The sequence below is a fragment of the Anser brachyrhynchus genome, assembly GCF_964034855.1.
Source record: "Anser brachyrhynchus genome assembly, chromosome: 4".
Lineage (NCBI taxonomy): Eukaryota > Metazoa > Chordata > Aves > Anseriformes > Anatidae > Anser > Anser brachyrhynchus.
The window spans coordinates 67,766,034-67,787,836 of record NC_137698.1 but is presented as its reverse complement, the minus strand read 5'-3'; the positions used below and the strand labels follow the sequence as shown (position 1 = coordinate 67,787,836).

The window sequence follows — 21,803 nt, the reverse complement described above, 5'->3', positions numbered from 1 at the left end:
AGATCATAGCAGTAATACAGTGTGCAACATAAAGCGGTGGAATTTTCCAAACTTGAGTCCTAAAATGTTCCCACAAAAATGTACATGAAAAAATGTATGCAGTTACACACTCTGACCCAAACATAAGCTTTTTCCATGTGCGCTTGAGTATATGGGCATCTGTGTGCACTTTTGTGCATTTGTGGTCAAGTGAGGTCTTAAATCTTCCTGTTTGTCTCAGCACATCCAACAGACCCATGGAAACTACACACTTATTTGTCAGGATCCCTGGGACATGCTACATTAAAAATAAAAGGACTACTAAGAAGATTACAAGAAGATGCTTGTTTAGTGGCTTCATTCATCCAGATGAATGTGTTCTGTGTGCAGGACCTTCAGACAAGGCCACAGAAAACTGCTCTTAGTATTAAAAATACGTGGATGCCAAAGAAATTAAGTTCTGAAGCAGCTTCTTGTAGAAGACCAGCGGAAGAAGGAAATGGTCATGGTGTCCAACCCCAAGGCCTTCCCTTCCTCCTAGCAATGCCTCCTGCAAAAAATGTATTTCTGATTTATCATTCATCGTTTATCTATTGTGCATCAGAGGTAATCTATCATTTGGAATCCTGGCCTTGATTTTCTTTTTTTTCCTAACATTATGCACCCTTGGCTAATTTTTCTTGTTTATGGTGTGCAGCCATTTTGCATCATCTCTTCATTTTAGGGTTTGTAAGAAAGAAAAAAATCAAGATTGTGTCGTTCATAGACCCTGCAACACTCTTCAGGACAGTTATCCAGGTTGACCTACCCAACTTCCATCTCAGATAATTGTATGTCATCTCCAGTAAAAGTCTTTGAAAAAAATCTTTTTTCACTACACGGAGCTTAGTGAGGGAGCCAAGTAACTTCTGGGCTCCAGTCTTAATGCGGACTGAGTTTTACTGAAGCATAAACTACTGTCACAGCTCTTTGTTTACCAGTTTAAATTGGCACAAAACTGGGCTTGTGACTGTAAACATTGTATGCTTGCTTTTACTTTCTGGGGGAATTTCCAGCCGAAGATCTCAAAAGACTTCAAACATTACTTTCTTGGCTTAAGTAATGTTCCCCAAAGGGGTTATTATCTGTGTGGCGTAGCTGAGTAAAGTCAAGTGCCTTTAGAGTGACTGGATAGAAGTGTTAGGGGATGCGTGCTCAGTACAACTGATTTCCATACAGTGCTTCTTGGTTTACAAGTAACTTCAGGAACTCACGCTGTCAGGCTGGGCTCATTCTGCACCACACATCACCGCCAGCAATGGAGGCATCACCTGGAGGTTCAGAGGGCTGAACTGCATGTCAGAGCTGTGGCCAGCCTGCAGGATTACTTGTACACTTGGACAGCAGGAATACCCTGGCTTTGCAGGGGGTGGCCAGTGACCCCGTGAACCAGTGTGTTTGTATGACTGGCACCTTGAAAAACAATGTTACTTTAAAAAAAAAAAAAAAAAAAAAAAGGAACTACAAACATCCTATTTGCTTGTTTTCTCAGAGATAAATTTTCTTTACATTCCTGGGTAAGATCTCAAATACAAGCTGTTGCAGATCTCAGAGCAGAATCTGTGAGGGCTGTGACATGTTCCCCTGCTTTCACCACTAGACAGTATTCCTTATCTCTCCTACTTGCAGCTTGGGATGGTAAATTATTTAAACCATACCCAGCTCAGATTTATGGCCTAAAATGCAGCCTGCATCTCTGTGCCACCTTGCAGGGGCAATGCTCCCCATGCAGCAGCGATGCCTCCTGCCCTGTCTCGTCCAGGGGCCATTATATGGCCAGTCTTTGTGGTAGTGATGTAGAAGAAAGGATACAGGGTTCGTTTTGTTCAAACATGCCAGAAAAATATTTTTAAGGGGATATACAGACACTAAAGGCTTGCTGACTACTAGTTTGCTGGAATCTCATCCCCAATTTACTCAAATGGCAATAAGACAGAAAGATGAATCTTTTCAGGCTTGAGGATGTTTTCCAGTATACAAGGTAAAGGACATTTCTTTTAAGGACTTACAGCACGGGTAAGGTGAAAAATTTCCGCTTTTCCTCTAATTCCTGTAATTTCTAAATTACAAATTTCATGGTAAACTCCATGGGGCGTCTCTTCTACTTCTCTGTAAAGTGCTATTAGAGCTTTGGTGCTCTGTTAAAGAGGATAAGATTAACACTAACATATGTAGTGCGTAATGAAATTAAGCAAATGTACTTCAAGAAATGAAGCAAAACTATCAGTTTTCTCCCTAATTACTTCTGAACTTACTTGCGATGTTACTCCTTTCTTTGCCTGGCATGGGAGACAGTGGCAGTCATTAAATTCCTGTGAGTTTCATGAAAACAGGTACTGGGTGGACAAGAGATGCTATATGATCACACCCCTGTGGTAAGCACAATCTGTGCCTGAACTCATCCAATGGTATCCACCAGGACAGAGGTTCACAAGCTCCTCAAACACAAGGCGGGGCTTTCAGTCTTATTCCTTATCAGGTACCAGAGAGATTAACCACAACAACCCAGCTGCAAACTTAGTACTTTTACTCAGAATTTGCTGGTCTTTGTGGGAGAGTATGGTTAGCAAGCAGCTGACTCTTTTGGTTTTACTGCATAGCTCATGTTTTTTTTATCTGGTGACATGGTGTTTGAAGGTAGCTTGAAAAATCAAATTTGATTAATCTGATTTTGCAAGTAAAAAGAATGAAAGTAGGGTAAGTTATTTTGCATGCAGTCATAGTGTGTCATTTAAAATAAAAAACAATAATTATATAAATTTGTAGGTGAACGCAGGTATGAAGGTTTTATAGTAAACTCTACTGCTTTTGTAGTAAGATCTTTTAAAACAAAGAAATATTCCAGACGCACCACATGGCAAAAATTCCACTGACTTCACCCTTCATTGTCAGCTGACTCGGGCAGGGAATCTTTCCAGCTGCGTACCTGAAAATATTTCCCTTCTGTTCCTCATGTCAACAAAGTCAAAGCAATTCACTTCTATATCCTAAACCAGTGGGGGATTCAAGACCTTCCTATAAGATAAATAAGTAATTGCAATACAGTTCAGGCTGCACAAGCTTTTTCCGTATCTGCATTTGAAAGAGGCAGTTCTGAAGTCTACTGACTGTACTATTGTAACAGCAATTGTCATATTTAAAATTCTTGTGATGGAATAACAGATTATTTTAAATGCATTTAGTTTTGAAGCTATCCAAAGATATGAAAGGTCTTCTGTTTTCTGATTATATTTTCTCATATATTTTAAATATTTCAATACATAGTGTGTTTTCCTGGCAGATCCTGTGCATGAATGTGTGTGTGTACGTAAAATACAATGCATTTGTGGTAAGAAAGAGAATGATTTCCCTTTTCTTATGTGTGGGAAAATTTAAACTATTAATGGAGCATGCTCCATTACAAAGTATTCTCAGAACAGCCTTCCAGTTTGTGTCATTTTATTAAAAATCACACATTTGGGGATTCCTTTTATTTGCTTTCTAGTTTTTGATCCATTGAGATATTTGCCCATATATTCATATGTTTCATTGCAGCAGATAAAAGTTTTCTGACCTCCTCTCCCCACTCCTGCTCACAAGTATTTTTTAATGAAAATAGCGTTTTGTTTTCATATGACTCCAGGAGATGGAACATCATAGAAAAAATTGACAAGGACTCTGAGTCTTGTGATTGAAATTATGCAAGTTGGCAGCACTGGTGGAATGTTTTATCCCTAAAATTTTGAGTTAAAGCTATAAGCATGTGAAAACCGCATTTATAATGGCAGCTGTCTGCAAACGTAATTATAGAGAGTGCATCCAGGCAACCATTATATATTAAAGACATTTCATCCTGGTGAGCTCTGAAAGTATGAGTTTTACGCTGTGCATAAAACTCAATTATACTGCCTATAGAAGGTGATAAGCAAGTCTTTGCCAGCAAACCCCTTGAGCCGAAATGAAGTGTGGAATCCTTAGATGTGCATTTTCTTCATATCTTGATGTGAACTTCTATTTGAGAGTGTCATTTTTTTTAATCAAAATTTAATTACAACCCAATTAAACACTTTAGCTTCTCCTTAAATATGTGAGGTATGATAAGAACCGTATTTACTTGAGTGCATGACTTTGCACATACTATTCAGTTAGTGCTGCCAAATCATTTCCCTCTGTTCTGTCTGTAACTCCAATTACTATCTGCCTTTGCCAAAATTAACTAACTGTGTGGTGTGAGCAGATGCTGAAAACATGAGCCATTGAATCAGGGTCATGCAGGAGACAGAAATGAATGTTCCCAGAAACTGTATGGTCCCATTTCTCGAGGAAAACAGCAAGTTTACACCAAACTGAAGACCAGCAATTGAAAGGAAAGCAATATACAGAAACAATTTCTAATGTATTTTGGGAGAAACTTAGGGCTAAGTTTAACTCCAAGATGCAAATATTCTGGACCAGACACATCTAAATTTTCTGTTACAAAGCATGCCAAGTGCCATGAATTTGATAGTACTGTGCTTACATTTCTGAGAAAAGATACAGAGAAATTCAGACAGCCAAGAAAGAATACTGAAAAATTTTAAGATACTCGCTCAGAAATAAAAATGTAGGTTCATTTCCCTCCTCTGCTTAGATTTTTTTATGTGACATTGAGTGAGTGATTTAATCTTTCTTTCATTCCCAAGTTCTCCATCTGTAAAACAGGGTTGGTTTTCTTCCTGTCTTTATGGGATATAGTGCCTTTAATTCATGATGTGCACATGAGTTGTATCATTAGGGTCTCTGTAAGCCCATAAACATTTTTTGTTTGTTTGTTTTGTTTTGTTTAGCTTTACCCTTAAATAGAATTTCAGTGCTGCGAAAGGAACTTTAAAACTGTGTTCGGTAATGTCTTCATCTCTTTAATGGTTTCCACATCAAAGCTGTTCAGTTCAAAACTGGAAAGAGGTTGTTTGTTGTTTTTCTTCTCCTCCCTATTTAAAGAAATTTGGATTTTGACAGTAAGCTAATTGCTGTTTTCCCTGGAACTGGAAGTTCTCAGGCCAGGTCCTCCTCACTGCTACACAGACTTGCTATAAACAGGGCTAAAGGAGGAGCCATGTGAATTTAAAGGGGAAATTTTGCATGTCTAGCAGGAAAGCTTCTGGCAGGATAGAATGCCTTTCTTTCTCAGCTAGCCTGTCTCTGCTGTCCTTGTGTGGCTATGTGAGTGTAAAGAGTAGTGTATATAGAATAGAATCACAGAATCACTTAGGTTGGAAAAGACCCTTAAGATCACGAAGTCCAATCATCAAACACTACCAAGTCCACCACCAAACCATGTCCCTCAGCGCTACATACAAACGTCTTTTAAATACCTCCAGGGATAGGGACTCCACCACCTCCCTGGGCAGCCTAACCACCCTTTCTGTGAATAAATTCTTCCTGATATCCAATCTAAACAACCTCTGGTGCAACTTGAGGCCATTTTCTTGTGACCAGTCACCTTTCACCTTTTCACTCTCCTCACTGCAGCCAGCCTGCTGGGCCAGTGCTGTTAAATGGGCTCAGTGTCCTGGGCAGCCCCAGCCAGTTTTAAACTCCCTAAAACTGGTGAGTGACCTTGCTTGGTGGTGAGCAGGGCTGGGAGCCTGGCTGCTGCATCTCCCACCTGCCCACAGAGCATCCAAAATGGTTATTCATTTCCTTCTTACATCCGTTCTGGGATGCCTTTAATTTGCAGCGTTAGCAGTGGTTAGATAAGTCTGAACTGGGCCCAAATGGTCAACGGGGTGTGATGTTCTGCCGAACGCTGCTCCCATCCCGTAGGGCTGTAGGACTCCTCTGCTGGTACCTCCAGCTCCTGGAGCCGCTGCTCTGCGTTGGCTTGTCCCTGAGGCTCGTGCTGGTGCAGCAGTCAGCACAGGCAAAGTCCTGGTGTTCCCTGATGGCACTCACCCCTGTGCAGGGGGCTCCCCACATGGAGAGCTTGACCTCTGCCTCCCCGCAGTCATCCTGGGCAATTCTGTTGGGCTCCCAGGGCATGGTTCATACTCAGATTCATACAGTACACTGGCAACATGCGGCACTGTGGAGGGTTCTGAGCTATTCTCTTTGCCCTGCTGGAGGAGCAAGGACAGGCAGCAGAGCTGTAGCTCCAGAATGAGCGATGAGCGCAGTTGGAGCCCACGGAATCAGCTCCTCAGCAAAGTCCTCCCCGATGCTGTGGCAGCCAAGCTGTCAGCACCTCATGCCCGCATTTCCTGACCAAGTGTAGTACAGACACTCACAGACAAAGCATTTGTTCAAGTAAAGAATATATATTGTAGTTTTTGCAGAGGTCAAAGCTCACGGAGCGAATGGACACTCCCCAGGAGGCCAGGTGGTCACTGTCCAGCTGGAAAGAGGAGTCTCTGCTTCAAGCCTCCCTGCAGCAGTCTCTTCAGCTGCATGGGGTGTGCCTCTCCCAGGGGTGGTTTTGCTGTGGAGAGGACACAGAGGAGCAATTCCCACTGCCCACTGAGCAGCATCCTCTCCATGGGCAGCATGCTCAGCTCTGGGGCATGTGGCAAGCAGGGTGTCACTCAGTCATCTTTGTAGCCACCATAATCATCGCTGGTGTGGGGCTGGAAATCCCTCCTGTGCATGCTTGCCACAGCGATGGTGGTCAGGAGGTGCGTGACAGCTGTCTTCAAGGCATGGGTGGCAAAACTGGTGCTTAACAGGATACAAACACAGAGCTGCAGATGTCTGAGGTGGAAGGTGTGCCAAGCATGCCTAGGTGTTTCCTGAAGAATCTCTGGCACAGCGCAGCTCTGTGGCCACCTCGTGGTGCTGCTAACAATGGCCTCTGCCTACTCGAAGGTCAGGAAGGTGTCTGAGTTGTGTTGCTTTACCCCAAGCATGATCTCGATGGAGAGGGTTTCCTTGGAGGCGTTGGTGAGCCTGAGCTTGCAGAAGCGGGTGGAGGGCAGCACCATTAGCTGCAGTTGGGATGACTGAGGCATAACCACGCAGGCTTCTGTCACCAGCTCCTAGAACCACTTTGCCATTTTCTGTACATCCAAGTAGGAGCCACTGCAGAGGGTGTCCAGGAGGTTTGGGTCCTGATTTTTCAGCTCGTCCTCAGGACGGTGGAGGAAGCACAGCATGTCCCCCAGCAGCCGCTCCCGTGTGCACGTGCACTGCAGCTCCACGCGGAGGCAGGAGTTCCTCGCCAATGTCTCCCCTTCGGTGCCCAGCTCCAGTCCCCACACAGGCCCTGGCATAGCCTGAGTGTCGGAGCTCCTTGAGCTCCCTTTGCACGGCCTGTGGGAGCCCCCAGGGCCGTCTATGGAAAGAAATTTGGGTGATGGAGCCTGTGGATGCTGTGCTCCTCATGTGCCACCTGGTGAGACGGGTCGGCTCCCTTGGTGCTGGCCTCGGTGCCTTCGTGGCAGTGGCAGCTGGGTTCTGGTGGCCATGCAGGTGGTGGGATGGGGCCTCTCCCTGGCCAAATCTGTGTGCCTGCTGTGCCAGCTCAGTGATTCGGAGGAGACATTTCTGAACGGGGACAAGGCTGTGTGGGAGGGAAGGTGCCCTGCGCTGCGGGATGCTCGTTCCTCCCATGCCTGCCTGTGAGGAAAAATAATTTTTTCAGACAGGATCTTCTGTGAAGCTATTTTATTCTCAATGGCAATGTTGAGCATCCTGCATGCAGGAGTGCCCAGTGAAAGTCTATCACAACCTTGTATTCCCTATTCGCAGGACCTCTCACAATTATTTTTCAATGGTCTTGGGAATCTGGAGAGGTCCCAGCTGACTGGAAGCTGGCAAATGTTGTGCCAATTTTCAAGAAGGGCAAGAAAGAAGACCCTGGTAACTACAGGCCTGTCAGTCTCACATCAGTGCCTGGTTAAATTATGGAGAAAGTTATCCTGGGAGTTATCGAAGCACACCTGGGGGACAATGCAGTCATAGGTCCCAGCCAACATAGGTTCATGGGGGGTAGGTCCTGTTTAATGAATTTGATTTCCTTTTATGATAAGATCACCCATCTAGTTGATCAAGGGAAGACAAGGGATTGTCCCGCTCTGCTCTGCACTGGTGCGGCCTCACCTCAAGTACTGTGTGCAGTTCTGGACACCCCAGTACAAAAAGGACGTGAAACTGTTGGAGAGTGTCCAGAGAAGGGCTACAAAGACGGTGAAGGGCCTAGAGGGGTAGACATACGAGGAGTGGCTGAGGTTACTTGGCCTGTTCAACCTGGAAAAGAGGAGGCTGAGGGGAGGCCTCATCGCTGTCTACAGCTTCCTCACAAGGGGGAGTGGAGGGGGCAGGCGTCAATCTATTCTCTTTAGCGACCAGCGATAGGACCTGAGGGAATGGTGTCAAGCTGCGACAGGGGAGGTTCAGGCTGGACATCAGGAAGAGGTTCTTCACCAAGAGGGTTGTCACGCACTGGAACAGGCTCCCCAGGGACATAGTCGTGGCACCGAGCCTGTCAGAGTTTAAGAAGCGTTTGGACTGTGCTCTCAGCCATATGGTCTGAATTTTTGGGTGGAGCCAGGAGTTGGACTCGATGATCCTTGTGGGTCCCTTCCAACTTGGGATATTCTATGGTTCTATAGTTGTAGAGTGATCAGGTCTCCCCTCGGCCTCCTTTTCCCTAGACTACAACAGGCCCAGTTCCCCGAGTCACTCCTCATATGTCTTGTTTTCTAGTCCTTTCACCAGCTTTGTTGCTCTTCTCTGAACACATTTCACGACTCAATGTCCTACTTGTAGCATGGGGCTCAAAACTAAACACAGTTCTCAAGGTGTAGTCTCACTAGTGGCAAGTACTGAGGGACAATCACTTCCTTAGGCCTGCTGATTACTTGATTTCTGATGCAGGCCAGGATGGCATTGGCTTTCTTGGCCAACTGGGCACACTGCTGACTCACGTTCATTTGGCTCCCAACCCGCACAGCACCCTCAGGTCCTTTTCTGCCAGGCAACTTTGCAGGCACTCTTCCCTGAGCCTATACCACTGCATGGCATTATTATGACTGAAATGTAGCACTCAAGACTTATTGAATGCCATACAACTGGAAACAGCCCATTGATCCAGCCTGTCCAGATTCCTCTGCTGAGCCTTCCAACCCTCAAGCAGATCAGCTTCCCACCCAACTTGGTGTTGCCTGTAGACTTACTGAGGGTGCACTCAATCCCCTCATCAAGTTTGTTGTTAAAAATGTTAAACAAAACTGCCCCCAGTACAGAGCCCTGGGGAGCACCACTTCTGGCTGGCTGCCAACTGGATTTGACTCCATTCACTGTGACCCTTTGGGCCTGGCCACTCAGACAGGTTTTAATCCAGCTGGCAGTATGTCTGGCCAAGCCATGAGCAGCCAGTTTCTCCAGGAGAGGGCTGTGGGAAACAACATCAAATGTTTTGCTAAAGTCTAAGTAAACAACATCCACAGCCTGTTCCTCATGCACGCAGCAGGTCATCTTATCATAGAAGGAGATCAGGTTAGTCAGTCAGGACCTGCTTTTCATAAATGATAAGATGTGGTAAACACTGATTAGATATGCTGAACACTGAAGAGCTCTCCCCACACACAAAGGGTGTGTTCTAATTTCTCTGTCTGCTGCTTTCTAATTTATCTGTCCAAATATCTACTTAAAATTTTTATTTCATGTGCATCTGAAAAGCTTTAAAAATGATAGTAGTGCTTACTGCTGCTTTCCCTAGCCCACTTTTTCTGACTGCTCAGGTAGACCTTAAGCCTGTATGTCATCACAGTCAGAAGGTAAGTTGACAAAAAAAAGAGTAATGAGTAGCATGTGTGACAAAAAAAGTGTAATCATTCTCCACATTAATCGACGTGAAGATTCAAGATCTTTCCTCGTCAGCGCTAGCAATTTCAGACTGATAATGGTCAGGTGGGAACCTTACTAGAGGGAAAAAAAAAAAAAAAAAAAGTAGTGATGTCCATAGGGAATCAACAAATGTCTTTGCTCATTGCATATTTTTACATTTATTTAGTTTCAGGTTTTGAACTTCTTCAATTTCTATCAAAATCTCAGTGATTTCTAGGTTCTGGATTTTTATTTAACATTTTAAAAACAGGCTTAACGCCATTCCCATTTCTGAAAACACATTTACAATTACTTTGACCTATACCTTTATGTCTGTATGAAAGTATAAAATGAAAATATCACAAAATACCACTCCAAGGTATTCATTGGCACTTCCTTAGATCTTCAAGAGCAAAACCAAAACAAAACCAAAAAAAAAAAGACACCACCACCACCAAAAACAGCTGGGTAATATGCTATGCAAAACTGTTCTCCTTGTCATCATAGTACAAGTAATTTGGTGGTGTCAGCTGAGTTCATATTGCAAAACTAGCACATAGAAATCACTAGCACTGTTGGTTTCTTTACTCAGGAGAGCCTCGGAGCTTAACTTGCCTAGAAACTGAAACCTTCCACCTCTAGACATTATGTCTCCTCCAGGTCACACATGAAATGACTTAGGGAGGCAGCATGGAGAGCTTCATATAGTGGCAGCCTGCCTAACACATTGCTGTGGACAGGGAGATTTTCACATTGATGCTTTGCTAACCTGCCAGCCTACTAAATGGCTGTGTGATTCTCCTTCCTATTTCCTCTTCACATTCATACATAATTTCTCTGATTTGTATTTAGTAGCTAATGAATTTTTTTTATATTTTTTTTTTGTCTCCTAAGGTTATAAAAGATGTGTGCAGCAACTGTACAGGCACTGTAGACTCCGATGGGCCGTTGTCTAGTTCTCCAGTACACAAGACAGAACTGGAAAAGGTAAAGTTATCAAACCGATAATGCTAACTTCCACAAAAACTGAAATTGGATTTAGTTTCTGGATTTGTTTCTGGATCAAACTTCTTCTTGTTATACCATATTCTAGGGAGGTTATAGATAAATATTTGCTGATTTGTGTTGCTGTTTTAAAATACTACCCCCTGCATTCTCTTAATTTATTTGGATATGTGTGTATATCCTACAGTTAAAAATTCTGCCCTGTCTATTCATTTGGTCATGAACAACCAACAGACTGTCTTGTGTCCAATATCAGCTTCTCTTGAGCTGCTAAATGGTGCAGACCAAGTAGCTGTGCTGTGTGAGCTGCATTGCAGAGACACTCTGTATAGTGCAAAGTGCAAGCAAGGCTGTAACACTCAGGGAAGAATAGCCGAAGATGATAGAGGAGTTTTGAGGGGAAGTCTTTTCTTTTTGAGAATTTAGTTCTTAAAGATCTCCCTAGGCATGCTGTCAGTTTCAGCAGACCATTTCAAGCATTTGTGCCTTAACACAAAAACTTGTAAGAAGCTACCACAAGTAGTTGTCTCTGCTTCCTTTACTCAGCAAGATATTTGAGCAAGAATTAGGAAGGAGAACAACTCTGCAGTGAATGGTCAGTACTTTACCAGCACTGATTAAGCCCCTCCTGTGTTAAGGCATCCACATGAGCAAATGCCTCTGTAGGCCCTACTTAAAAGTCCTACTGACAAAGGCTTTATCACCAATTTCCTGGGAAGGAAAATCTTTTTACTGTACTTTCAAATATGGAGTTCATTTGTAGTTTCTGTGCTATTCTAAAGCCTATATGGTAGTACTAAAAACAAACAAACAAACAAACAAAACAAACAAAACTTTTTACAAACTTAAGTTTGTCTTCAAGTGGATTGGTGCTTAGAAAGTGTTTTACTTCATAGCAAGCATACTTTTACTTTGACTCATGACACTTAATTTGATGAAGGTGACATTATATGGCAGCTTTCTTTGTCCTTGCAGAAGTTGTCATCTGAGAGGCCAAGTTCAGATGGGGAGGGTGCTGTGGAAAACGGCATCACTACAGTGTGCAATGGAAAAGAACAAGGTAAGTCTCAAATGTTGGATGCTTGCTGTAAAGAGTGTCTGCAAATACAGAGAGTAGTAAAATAGGTATTGATTTTTATTTTTTTTAAATAGGTAGTAATGCTTTTGAATTGTTATTGTGCGGGTAAAATCAATATAATTAGTACAAGTAAATAGAATACAGAAATTTCAACTTGGCCTTTTTGTGTATTCAAAAGTACATTTTTTTCAGGACAAGCGCAACCACTATAAGCATCTAACAGTTGCTTGTGGTAATTGTATACAGCAGCAACATGAATAGTGAATGTAGATTTTAAGCAAAAAAAAGCTATCACTGAATACTAGAAAGACAGAATTGTGCATATTATATATGTATGTATGTATAGACATATATGTCAGTCTATATGCATGTATTTATACACATGTAAAAATGAGTACTATGTATGATTATATATATTAACATATTAAAATATACCTAATCATGTAATATCAGTGGGTTTATATAATAATATAATTTTACACATGCTACTTTGGAGCTGTGTATATTTTGTATTCCTTATAATCTGACAAAGGCACATCCCAAACCCAGAGGGAATTTTGTCTGAGTTATATGTAAAAAACTCAACCCCTATACTTCCATCCCCACATCTCACCCTCCTCCCCAAAACAAAGAAACCTCTGTGACTTCCTTAGCTTGCTGTGTAGCAATGGTATCATTTAGATACACAAAACTGACATTTTTCTACAGCTGTGAAGATGAGGGTAATGTGAGCCGCAGAGAACACAATGTGTCAATACTGGCTTTGGTGCCAGCCCTGTCTCGCCTTTTGACTCTCTCACTGTCTTCTTCCTGTGTCGTTTTCCAACATTTCCTGACCAAAAATATTTCTTACATACCCAACAGTATGGCACAATGCCAGCTATGGTGGTTTGTAGAAGTTGCAGCACATGGTCAGATTCCACAGCATGAAGTCTTCCACTTAGCTTTCAAAAAGCTCAGTACTGTTTTAACCTCTGGAGCCTGCTGAGCACCTCAGTGATACACAAGCTGAATGGGTGTTGTCCAAGATGTCCAAAAGTGGCTGGTAGCTCAGGTGGGCTGCAGGAAGCATGCTGTTGGAGCATGCGCTGCTAGAAAGCCAGCACACCTCAAGATTTCTCAAGAGGGGTAATTAAAAATACCATTTGCTTTGAAAATTATGACCTTCAACTGTGTAGTAATAATATTAACAGGCATTAGTGACTACAAAGAGATTAAAATATTTTAAGTGGTTCTGGGTGAAGTTGCAATATTTTTAATTGGTTTTAAACAATGGAAAGGAAATACTGAAGTGAGCTTGCTTTGCTGTACATCACCCATAGACCAGCCTTTCTGCCACTCTTAACCAGCTTCTTGTTTTGCTGTGGGAAGGAGAAGAGAAGAAAAGGCTTTTGTGACAAAAATCACTTGCAGTCATGCAATCAGTATATCCCTGAGACTCTAAAACATAAAGCCATGAAGGCCTTGTTTCTGCTGCCTCTCAGTTCTACAGCAGAATAAAATAGCTCCCTCAACCATGGGAGTTTGTTTCATGTTTGGAAAGCTCTAGGTAAGTTGTAAACAGCCTTTCCTTAGGAAGAGAGAATTGGACCTTTGCTTGCACACACTGCACTGATGTTTGCTGGAGCAAAAGCTATCCACTCCCCAAAAGCACCTTTTCCCCCTCAGCACTGCACATAGCAGGTGGCAGATTTATTTGTACAGTCTTGGCTACAGATACAATTTCTAAATTGTTTTCCATGTTTGCTAACAATTAAACTAAACATGATAAATTGTGCCATTGTGAGTCCCAAACTGCTACTCTGTTTTCCGTGCATTCTTCTTCCCAGTTCATCAGTTCATAATTATTTTTCATGTGAACATTTTGTCCTATTTCTCTTCGGCTTACACAAGTCCATAACCACTAAATGTTCTGTTTTGGGGAAGTAGCAAAGGGAGTTGGTAGGTCAAGGATAAACTTAGAGCAGCTCAATCAGTAACTATTTTAAATATATCAAAATCATAAATCAGTGCAAGTTCATGGGTAAATTTGCTACCCTGACAGTTAACAAAGTAACTTTTGCTCTGTTGATGGAATTCAAATCCACTGAAAATCGTTTCTGAAATGAAGACGATTTCTTTTGGGGGGATTCTGTTTTGCAAATAAAAGATTTTTTTTCTTCTTTTTTAATTCTTTTTGGCTTTAGAAACTTTTTTCCTTATTTTTCAACTAGTTAGTTAGGGTTTTAGTCAGGTAGGCACTTCTTAAAATGATACCCGTTGTCTTTGCCGTGTTACCTTCAGTAGCTCACCATGGTTCAATGCATACAGCTGTAATTTTACTAGTAACATGTTAATGGAAGCATAGAGTGGCAGTTGACAAAAATCCCTCCTTTCAGCAAGCTTTTTCTTGTAAGCCTGCAAGATAGCAAAAAGTGTGAACTTTTAATCATTGAATGCTTATACTGATCCCACTAATTTAATTGTTAATTGCTACTTTTTAAGTCTTGTCTTTCTAAAAGGCCCATTGTGTTTATATTCCTTAACGGCAGGGCCACTTTTGCTAGGCAAGCATATTCTGTCTTTGTTAAATACTTAACTGTTGAAATATTTTGAGGTAAATGTTTAGAACGGTAACTGATCATCTGGCTGGATTTTTATTCTTGTGTATATGAGGTAAGTAGTTCATTCATATTGATAAGTTAGATGATGACTGTTTTGGAAAGAAACTTTAAGCTTGATTAAATTAAATTGAATTAGAAGCTTGATTTTTGTTTTTCTGGATATCTGGACTACTATTTTTAGTCAGGTTCCCTCTGTTGATTGGATAATTTAAACCCACTAAAATACACACTTTTGCTTTCTTCATAGTGAAGAGGAAAAAAAGTTCAAAATCAGAAGCCAAGGGCACTGTGACAAAAGTAACAGGGAAAAAGATAACGAAGATCATAGGTTTAGGAAAGAAAAAGCCATCAACAGATGAACAGACCTCATCAGCTGAAGAAGATGTTCCAACATGTGGTAAGTGATTTTTCTATTTAAGTCTGAAATGCAGCTTGTGACTAAAATCTTATAAAATTCTAAGCTAGAAATTCCTATGAAGTTTACTTTAACTGCTGTAATTCTTACCCCCACATCAGAAGGATGCACCTCATGAAAGAGGAGGAGAGTGATCAAGAGCTTATCACTTGAAAAGAAACTAGAAGTGCTTGACTTTTTTAATAAAATGGTAGCACAGGCTCTGAGGGAAATGAGCTGTTTTCAAACAAACTGGTATAAAATGAATATAGACTAGATTATAAACTAAATTTACACTAGGATTTAGAATAAGGTTCTTGGGAAGGCACCAGGTCTTTTTTTGATGAGGTTATATGCGATGGCAGTCATGAGAGCAGTCAACTGGCCTCAGCTAAAGTGATTTGACTGTAGTTGTGGTTCCCAAAGTGGTACTTAGTGGCAAAACTTGAATGAAGTAACAAATTTAGAGTAAGCTGTTTTCACTGATAATGTTGACTATTCCTAATGACAACTGTACTGCTTGGCAACACCGATAAAGTATATTTAAAAAAAAACATCCAGAAAATGCCTATGTTATGTATCTGAGCCGTTAATGTTTGCTTACCACTTAGGACTTTGTGTAATGCATTTAGCTGATGTCATCACAGCTCTGCTATTTTCAAACAACGCAATATATTTACATTCTCCTGTTCTCCAATATTAAGTAACACCTATTTATTTGAATAAAGTTGATCCCACTCTTCTTCCAGCCTTCTCCAAAAAAGTTCCATAGCAAGATAGTTGTGAATCAGTTGCACTGGATTTTGAATTTGGATTTGCCTGTTCCCCTTTAATTGATTAGGAAAACTCCGGGAAACACAGAAATCTGTGATTAGGCAGCAGCTGGCAGAACTCCTTGGTGCACAAAGTGTGATGGATGCTTACCCAGTGTGAAAGAAGCAGATCCGTAGACCACCAGCAAGAACTTCATAGATGGCAGGTGGCTCTCAAGCCACACTTTGGGAATCATTCCCATAAGCAATCTGTGATTAAATAAGTGTATGCATATATGTCCATACATCATCTAAGTACAGATGTGATTTATCAAGCAAAAGAACAGCTGGTAAAAGCTGTGTCCAGCCAGATGCATTGTCCGAAGCATCTGGCTTCCATAAAACCTCTAACTTCCTGGGTCTCATAGTCTGTTGATTATTTCATATTATGTGATATGTTAACCACAGCTGTGCAATAATTCCTAGTACTTCTATCATTATTTCAGAAATGGACATAAATACAGCCATTACTATTGTCTGCATTTGGCTCTACTCTACACCACTTGCAAATTTTATAGAAAAATATATTGTAAGTGTCTAGGCTTTGGTCATTGCAGGAAGTCTTTGCAAAAGGAGTTTCTCACCACCAGAAATTTGGCTGAGTGCAATACCCTCTGGGAGGTTGCTCCATAGTTGAAGGCTTTTACACTTTAGAAGGCTGTCTACCATGAACAAAGGGAAAAGTGCAGCGGGGCTGCAGTGGACACCCAGCTAGAGTGGAAATGGAAACCCGCCTGAACTTGGGACTCATGGCAAAGTTCTTCCCTACAGTATCACTGGTCTTTGGCCACCTGGACTAAGATGAAGTGATAATGCCCCAACTGGAAACACACTCAAGGCATTTTGGTTATGTCAAGCTCTGAAGCTTTAAGTAGGGATATTGTGGAGGACAAATATGCAGTCCTGATTATTTAAGTGAAGTATGAGAGTTTGGAAGAGTTTTCTTTTAGAGCTGCACTGGGAGCAGAGGTGGGGGAAAAGTACTGTCTGAAAAAAGGACTCTCTTCAAAACAAGCCAGCTGGATTGCACATGAAGGGTTTTCCATTTCTGGGGATTCTATTATAATGCACAGCTATACAGGTTTTTGTTACAGGAGGAGGAAGGAGAGTTGGAGTGTGATCATCACAAGGAGCCAAAATCACAGGATTGTGCACATCCTCCTTTTTTATGGCACCTTCCAAGATGTGCGCAATTCTGATCTGCTATATCCTGTTGGATCAAGTTTTGACATTGGAATCATAATGTTGGAAGGGAAATCCAGAAAAAATAATGATAAGTCATAGTTTTAATGAAAACCAAAGAGATAGTTATCCAATAAGATTAAGTGCTTAAATGAAAATCAGACCTGAGAAAGAAGAATTTTTTTAAAATAAATTCTGGCCTGTGCAAGGTATTATTTGTCTCTGTACATGCTGTATTCAAATAACTGTAATTTGGAAGCAAAAGATAGTTGGAGGATTTTTTTGTTTGCCTTTTTTTTTTTTTTCTATTTACAAGTAAAACAAGACAGCAATATTGGACGTTCATTTTCCTGATTTTAACATCTGAGTCTGGAATGATTGTCGCTATGGGACAGGGAAGGAAAGACACTCCCCATTTTCTGACTCTATATGCCTAGATACTGTCTGCATCTGTTACAGAGCATGATATGAAAAGCAGAGTTTATTTAAAATGCAATTTAGTCATGAAATTTTTATTTGTTCTAAGGGTATTGTAGTATCCTTGGGGGAAAAAAAAAAAGGGAGAAGAAAAAAAAAGCTTGTGTAAACTGTAGTTAAATTTTATATGTATTTATTTCTTGATTTTTAAGCCAATATTAATTTTATTTCTGTTGGCATCAGTAGTGACCCTTTAAATTCTTCTTTAGAAGTGTTGCATTCTTCTTTCTAAATGAAATCAGAACAGGTAACATCATGGTGTACAGTTAACTGTGCTAATTGTTCCTTCTGGCAAAGCAGAGTGAACCGTCGTTGAGTGGAAGGAGCTTAGTAGGTCTTTGGGACTCTGACTGTGGATGTTACAGAAGCCAGCTCACCACCTAATTATATAATAGCAACTGTGGTTTTCCCAGAAAATTTGGGCAGTCACAGTTATCAAAACCATTATACACTAAGGAAGTGGTTCTTTTATGAAAAAGCTGTGTGAGCACATCAGCTGTGTATGTACTTGTTACTACTCTCCCTCTTCCCTTCTTACTAAAGTCTTGGGGTTTGGTGAGCTCCTGCTCACCCAGCCACTGCAGTGACTGACACAGAAAACCATTTGCAGGTGAGCAGGATCACATCTTCATGTGCTTTTTGCGGGGCAAGGTCATTTACTTGTCTTCATAAAATCCATCTGGCCTTTCTATTGTAAGAGCAATAAGTTAAGTTCTAGCATTACACTGAAAAGTAAGTTGTAGTGTTCTTTTTTTTTTTTTTTTTCCCAAAAAAAAAGTCAGGAGTAAAACATCTCACATTTCATTTCATTGCAGGATATCTCAATGTGCTCTCAAATAACCGTTGGCGTGAACGCTGGTGCCGAGTGAAAGATAATAAACTCATTTTCCACAAGGACAGGACAGATCTGAAGACGCACATTGTTTCTATCCCTCTCCGTGGCTGTGAAGTCATCCCAGGACTGGATTCAAAGCATCCCCTGACCTTCCGGCTGCTTCGGAACGGGCAGGAGGTTGCTGTGCTTGAGGTGCCGTGGCTGCTAATGGCTATGACTTGTAGGGACTACCACAAGCTAAATTAGAGAATCACTTCCATACTAACTGGCTGTTTGAAAAATCTTTGGAGTAATATTATTACTGAGATGGATAACAAATACTGGAGGGAGGAAAAAAAAAAAAAAAATTATAGGCAAAGGGGGAACTGAGATTTAGGGCCAAGTTGCATAATGCAGTTCAGAAATCTCTGTCAGATTTTTTTCCCTGCATTGGTGTTCCATTGACTTGGTACTAAAATCTCTGTGATCCTTCTCTAGGCACACTTTTGTATCAGAGTTACAATCACTTTGGGTAAATAACTTATTAATAATTAAATAATGGACCACTGTTGATGGGAACTCGCAAGATCTTAACCCTCATTTGTCTGTTACTTACATGAACTACTTTTGTTCAGCCTGAATTCCAGTTAATGTAGCTCTACAGTAAGAAAAGACATTATGCCAGCAACTTGGTGAGTCTCTTTATACACTGCATGTGTATTCAGTGACGTACTTCTAGCACCACAGAAGTCATACCTTCACCCGTGTTAGCTGCACAGTAATGATGTGCCTGGATGGATGGGAGCAGAGAAGAGCTCAGTGGTAGTCCTTGCAGCCTGGACAACTGCTGATCTGACCTGGGGAAGGATCCAGGCTGATGAGATCCCAGTTCTAAAACAGTAGGCAACTGCTGATGACTGGCAAACTGGTATAGGAAACCCATCTGATCTAGAAAATTGCCTTCAGTGGCTATGTCTAGTCTTATTTAGAGCATTTAACATCTCTGCCACAAATTCAAGTGCAAGATGTGATTGAAAAGCCAACATTAAGTTAAACAACTATGTCAGATCTTGTTTTCAGATCTTGTCAAAACTGAACTTTGAAAAGTGATTTTTGCAGGGGGCTGTATTCATTATATTTTGAAAGCTGAAATGCAAAGCCACTTAAAGTGAAGCAGAGTGAAGATTTAGCAGGAGGCAACCTTTTGTTTTCATTGGCACAACAGGCACTTTGACCACTTTGGTTTTCCCACTGCAGGTCATACTATTCTCATGTCCTTGCAAAAAGTCCTATTGCATGTGAGCAGTTCAGAGAATTTGAAAAACTAGAAAGCAGCTGAAGAAGCTATGAAAGGCCACGAAACGTTAAAAAAAAAAATTAATAATAATAATTTAGAAACCACACACTTTCTTTTTTCCCACCCTTTTTTCAATTATTTATTTTGCTGCTCTTTAACTTTGCGATTGGTGACTTGAAGTAAAATATGATTTTAAAAAAATATATTTTAACAGTATTTGTTTTTACTTGTGCCACTAGGAAAATAAATGCCATCAGCTAGACAAATGCAAGTGGAATTTTTTCAAAAAACAAAGCTAAAACTTCTTCTACTGTTTCATTATTTTCTTTCCTTGTTTCTACTTGGCAATAATACTTTATTCTCAGGATTCATCCTAACTAAAATCCCCCAGCCTATCCTAGGAAAATAATTCTGTTACAGTTTTCAATTTTCTGAGGTCTAATATAAGCATGACTTGAATTTAAATCAACTAGCCGTAAGTGATTATTTTTTCTTCATTTATGGAGATTGCCCACTTTGTATTACATCATAACTGATGAGCACATGGCTTACTTAAAGTGCACTTCTAGCAAAGCAGATTTAGTGAGAAATCCTGGGTTTTCTAACTTCAGCAGAAGAAAGCCAGAGATTCTCATATAATATGGTAGCAATTTGTCAGCCAAGAAGAATGCAACATTTTGAAATAATTCTGTGACAACCCCAATTTAGTGGCTGACTAAAGACCTTATGTATGCTTCTCCTTGCAGGCATCCTCCTCTGAAGACATGGGCAGATGGATAGGGATGTTGCTGGCAGAAACAGGATCTTCAACAGACCCTGGAGCTCTGCACTATGACTACATCGACGTGGAAATGACAGCAAGCGTCATCCAGGCTGCAAAACAGACCTTCTGGTGAGAGGCATTCAGCTGCCCGCGTGTTTTCAGTACTGTGAGAATTTATATCTGCACGTTAACTCTGGTGCCAACAGAGCTTATCAAATCCCCCCAGCCCTTTACCAGATTTTGAAATCCTTAAGTGTCCCAGCATCACAGCATGATAGATGTGTTTAAGATTATCTTGTTGGCATCCTGCTAAAGTTCTGTAAAAATGCGGACACAATCCAACTTTACTCAAATCTTGACTCATTTTTCATTTTTTTTAAGTGTCTCCTTATTAAATGCTATATTTTAATATTTTATTTTGATTGAAGCCTTGGAGTTATCACTAGAAGAGGACAAATGCTGAAAAGTAAATAACTATGCATCTATGCAGTTTAAAATTATTTACTTCTTGGCTATATTAATATTTGTATCTGAACAGAACCACTAAAAATGTGCAGCAGATTTACATCTTGAGTAGTCACCTTCTCGGTGTTTCCTTCTTAAGTTCTTTTTTGATTAATTAAAAACTTAGTCAAGCTCCAGTTCAATTTATTTCTAGTTTTTAATTTAGGAGGTGGAAATTGGGAGGGAGTCTTGGGTACAGCCCAGAAATTCTGTTTAAAATGCAAATCACTCCAGTGAATTCCCCATCACCAATCCTGTGTTGAAAAAAGTAATGCATACTTAGCATATAGAGTGATTTACATGTTCAAAGTAAATTAATTAATTAATTTTGGCATTAAAGCAGTCTCCAGTGGGATGAGACTGTCATTTTTCCTTGGCTAGATAAGATTGTTTAGAAATGGGAACGAAGGAACTAGTGGGACACACGACATCTCCTGCTGCAGATGTACTCTGTGGTTTGCTGGGGTCACAAGAGGGGTGGCCTGGCAAGACAGTTTGCAGAGGCGTCATCCCTCATCTCTGCCAAATGAGACTTCCTTCAAATTCCACAAATATGGAATTCTCGTGACAATACGTTAGAGAATCACACCCATCTGCCTGTCATAACTTTAAACAGACTGAATATGAAAAAAAAAAAGGCAAAAGCTTCAGAGTTTTCCAAAAGAAGGCTCTTCTTCCATTAGCTAGGTGTTAAAAGAGCTTCAGCAAGGGAAAATGCAGTTTCATTCAGGATCTAGCTTGAACTTCTTTTGATAGGAAATGACTCAATGTTACCATAATCCCAGTTTTGCAAAAAAACAGATAATTTTGATAGAATCAAAATGCACTTCGCTTATAGACTTATATTAATATTTGAAGTTTATAGGGTTCAAAAAGTTTATCCTATGTTGACATGTATTTTTGCTTCGGTCAGCATCTCGCAATAACCACATTTAAGAAAGAAACAGAATGGAAACCTTTTCCCCTTGAATACTGCTTGGCTTTCCTTTTCTGAACAAATGTGATATTAATTGGAGCCAAGTGAAAAAACATATGCAACTAAACCACATGTTAGAAAGGAATGTCAAACAACTTGC

General features: G+C 40.8%; 1 protein-coding gene across 7 annotated transcripts in view; it reads left to right on the top strand.

The window, feature by feature from the left end:
- AFAP1 (actin filament associated protein 1) overlaps positions 1–21,803 on the top strand; it is a 120,066-nt gene that overhangs the window by 80,977 nt on the left and 17,286 nt on the right. For all 7 annotated transcript variants that reach the window (XM_080592019.1, XM_080592018.1, XM_080592016.1 and 4 more), the window contains exons 7-11: positions 10,693–10,785; positions 11,779–11,863; positions 14,732–14,881; positions 18,165–18,376; positions 20,207–20,352. In XM_080592019.1, the coding sequence (XP_080448145.1) occupies positions 10,693–10,785; positions 11,779–11,863; positions 14,732–14,881; positions 18,165–18,376; positions 20,207–20,352 (686 nt within the window). The remainder of the gene's footprint in view (positions 1–10,692; positions 10,786–11,778; positions 11,864–14,731; positions 14,882–18,164; positions 18,377–20,206; positions 20,353–21,803) is intronic.